At 48.4% G+C, this 2,372-nt stretch overlaps 1 protein-coding gene across 1 annotated transcript; it reads left to right on the top strand.

Annotated features, from left to right (window-relative positions):
- The first annotated feature begins 39 nt into the window (after nucleotides 1–39).
- Nucleotides 40–1,850, top strand: LOC126408605 (uncharacterized). The gene is made up of 2 exons (XM_050074271.1): nucleotides 40–501; nucleotides 590–1,850. The coding sequence occupies exons 1-2, from the start codon at nucleotides 55–57 to the stop codon at nucleotides 1,844–1,846; spliced, it is 1,704 nt and encodes a 567-aa protein (XP_049930228.1). The 5' UTR covers nucleotides 40–54; the 3' UTR covers nucleotides 1,847–1,850.
- The last annotated feature ends 522 nt before the right edge of the window (nucleotides 1,851–2,372 follow it).

Raw genomic sequence — 2,372 nt, 5'->3', positions numbered from 1 at the left:
TAAAATATTATTTTTTCCCAACAGGTGCTGAGACAGAGTCGTCTGGATCCAGATATGATGGAGATACAGCCAGAACATTTCAACGACAGCGTGGGAGACTCAGCAGAACAAAACACCATGTCTACTTCAGAGTGGGACTGTTCACATCAGTTTGTTACTGAGGTGATGCAGGCATTCTTCAGGTGGCAGGCAGAGGAAGAGGCTAAAATCAATTTGGCCGGAGGTACACCCTCAGTGGCTGGCTCCTACAGGGAGACACTGAGGGATAATGTGATGAAGTTTTTTGACCCTCAGCGGTGCTGTACAGAGCAGCAGGGGGAGACATTTGTCCTCTCTAAAGAACAGGCCATAGTCTTCTTAGAGATTTTTGAAAGGGCTTATGATGATACTGAAGCCCTGATGCAGTCTGTCCAAAGGTGGGAGGCTGAGGAGGCTGTGGAATGCGCTCAGTTGGAGGTTGAGGAGGCTGAGTGCTCAGCGGTTTGTCCCACCCAACAAAAGGTAGGCTGAGTGCTCAGCGGTTTGTCCCACCCAACAAAAGGTGGAGGCAGAGCTGAGAGTCTTTTTTGACCTCCGGCGAGAGTTTGAGGTGGAGGCAGAGCTGAGAGTCTTTTTTGACCTCCGGCGAGAGTTTGCTGAGGATAGAGGAGAGACAGATGTTATACCTGCACCTGTCAGTACACAGATGTCTGACAGAAAAGATGAGAAATCTGCAGGCAGACGTGGCAGACACATCCTTAAAAGGATGAAGCCTGCATTCAAGCGCTGCTGGGAACGCTGTTTTGGAGCAAGACCCAGGAATAGGATCCACTCCAGTAGGACGAAGGCTGCTGTGACAGCAGACCTGACCTCTGATCCTCTGGAGTTTGTTGAGGATTTGGGACAGGACTTGGCTTCACCTGACAGCGTGTCACCCACTGCCCCAGTTGCCTCCAGTAAGGACCTCTTTGTTGAAGATTGGGGTCAAGACTTAGACTCATCTGCCTGCGTGTCACACAAGGTGGTGTCTCCCACTGCCTCAGTCGCCTCCAGTGAGGACATCAGGTCTGCTGACAGCGCAGACCTGACCGCTGTCCCTCAGGAAAGCATGGCTATGGAAGGCATGGAGACACCAACAGAGAGCAGCCTTCTAGCAGACATAGACGCAACTCCAGGACCATCAGGAGCGGAAAATGTCACTGAAGCTGCCCAGGAAGTAATGGGCGATGAGGTCATTGACATCAGAGACCCTTTTCTGGAGGATATCCCCGACTTGGAGTGTGACCTGATGTTAACTGTCACCTCCCTGGAGAGTGAAAGGGACATCAGTGAGTCCAATGCTCCTGCAGTCTGGGCATGGAAAAGGGAACAGGCTCACAGAGACAGTGAGTCAGTGTCACAAACACCTGCACTCGTAGTGTCTGAGGAGACAGCTGCTGAACAGGATTCATCACAGCAGACAAACATCAACAAATTGTCTGTCAGGGTCCTTGTACAGAAGCTGGTTACAAGGACCTTTAGGAAAGCAAGGACAGACACCAACCCACGTCTCATAGCTGACCGCCTGTTTGAAAACATATGGGCTGAAATTGAGGGAGAAGATTTTGAAATTCTCCCAAAAACATTCAAAAGTCTTGACAAGAATGTTTTTAAGGACCTTTGCCAACACTGGGGCAGTGCACAGATAGTGCTGGTTTCAATGAATCAGGATGAACCCAGGGTGGACAACTACATCGCCTCTACTTTTAAACGACACCTGATGACACCAGCAAAGAGGCCCAATGTCATCTCCAGGTTCTTCTCCAGGGTGGGCAAAGTGATCTCACAGCCCTTCACTGCACGCCATAGACAGGTCAGTGACATTTAGGTGACATATAATATACATGTTGAAGGAAAAAATAGTTTGGGGTGAGCCTTTTTTCCTTCAACATGTATGTAATAGAGAGCTCAAGTCCTACCTCCATTCAGGTAACCTCCAGGTTACCTTTTGCTCCACTGGCCTTTGCAGGGCAGTGACTTTGGAGCAAGAAACATGTGGGGCAGGACTTGAGCTCTTAAGACTACCTGAGGAGTCAGCAGTGCGATCTCACAGGCGAGGGTTCGATTGTCGGTCCTGAGCCTTTGTGAGTTTGTGTGCTGACTGTTTAGGTAGTGCGGGTTTTCTCCGGGTGCTCCGGTTCGCCCGTCTTCCTGAAACCATGCAGGAAAAGCTAATTGGATTTGATACCACTATATAAATAAATTAATTAATTAATTGGCCATCTTATCTCTTATTGTCTTATCATTTGTTGTCAAAGCTGTTAAGATTCAACTCAGGCTGTACTTCTACTGATTCAGTTTCCCTTTTGCTAGAAAACAAAAAGAAAAGAATGTGTTCTTTTGCTAAGGTGTTT

The sequence above is a fragment of the Epinephelus moara genome, chromosome 20, assembly GCF_006386435.1.
Source record: "Epinephelus moara isolate mb chromosome 20, YSFRI_EMoa_1.0, whole genome shotgun sequence".
NCBI classification, from domain to species: Eukaryota; Metazoa; Chordata; class Actinopteri; order Perciformes; family Serranidae; genus Epinephelus; species Epinephelus moara.
This window is presented reverse-complemented; position numbering and strand designations above follow the sequence as displayed.

Excerpts from the sequence above, each read along its gene's own strand:
- LOC126408605 (XM_050074271.1), top strand. The coding sequence starts at position 55 with ATGATGGAGATACAGCCAGAACATTTCAACGACAGCGTGGGAGACTCA. Across the intron at positions 502-589 it reads TTTGTCCCACCCAACAAAAG|GTGGAGGCAGAGCTGAGAGT; the intron begins GTAGGCTGAGTG and ends CGAGAGTTTGAG.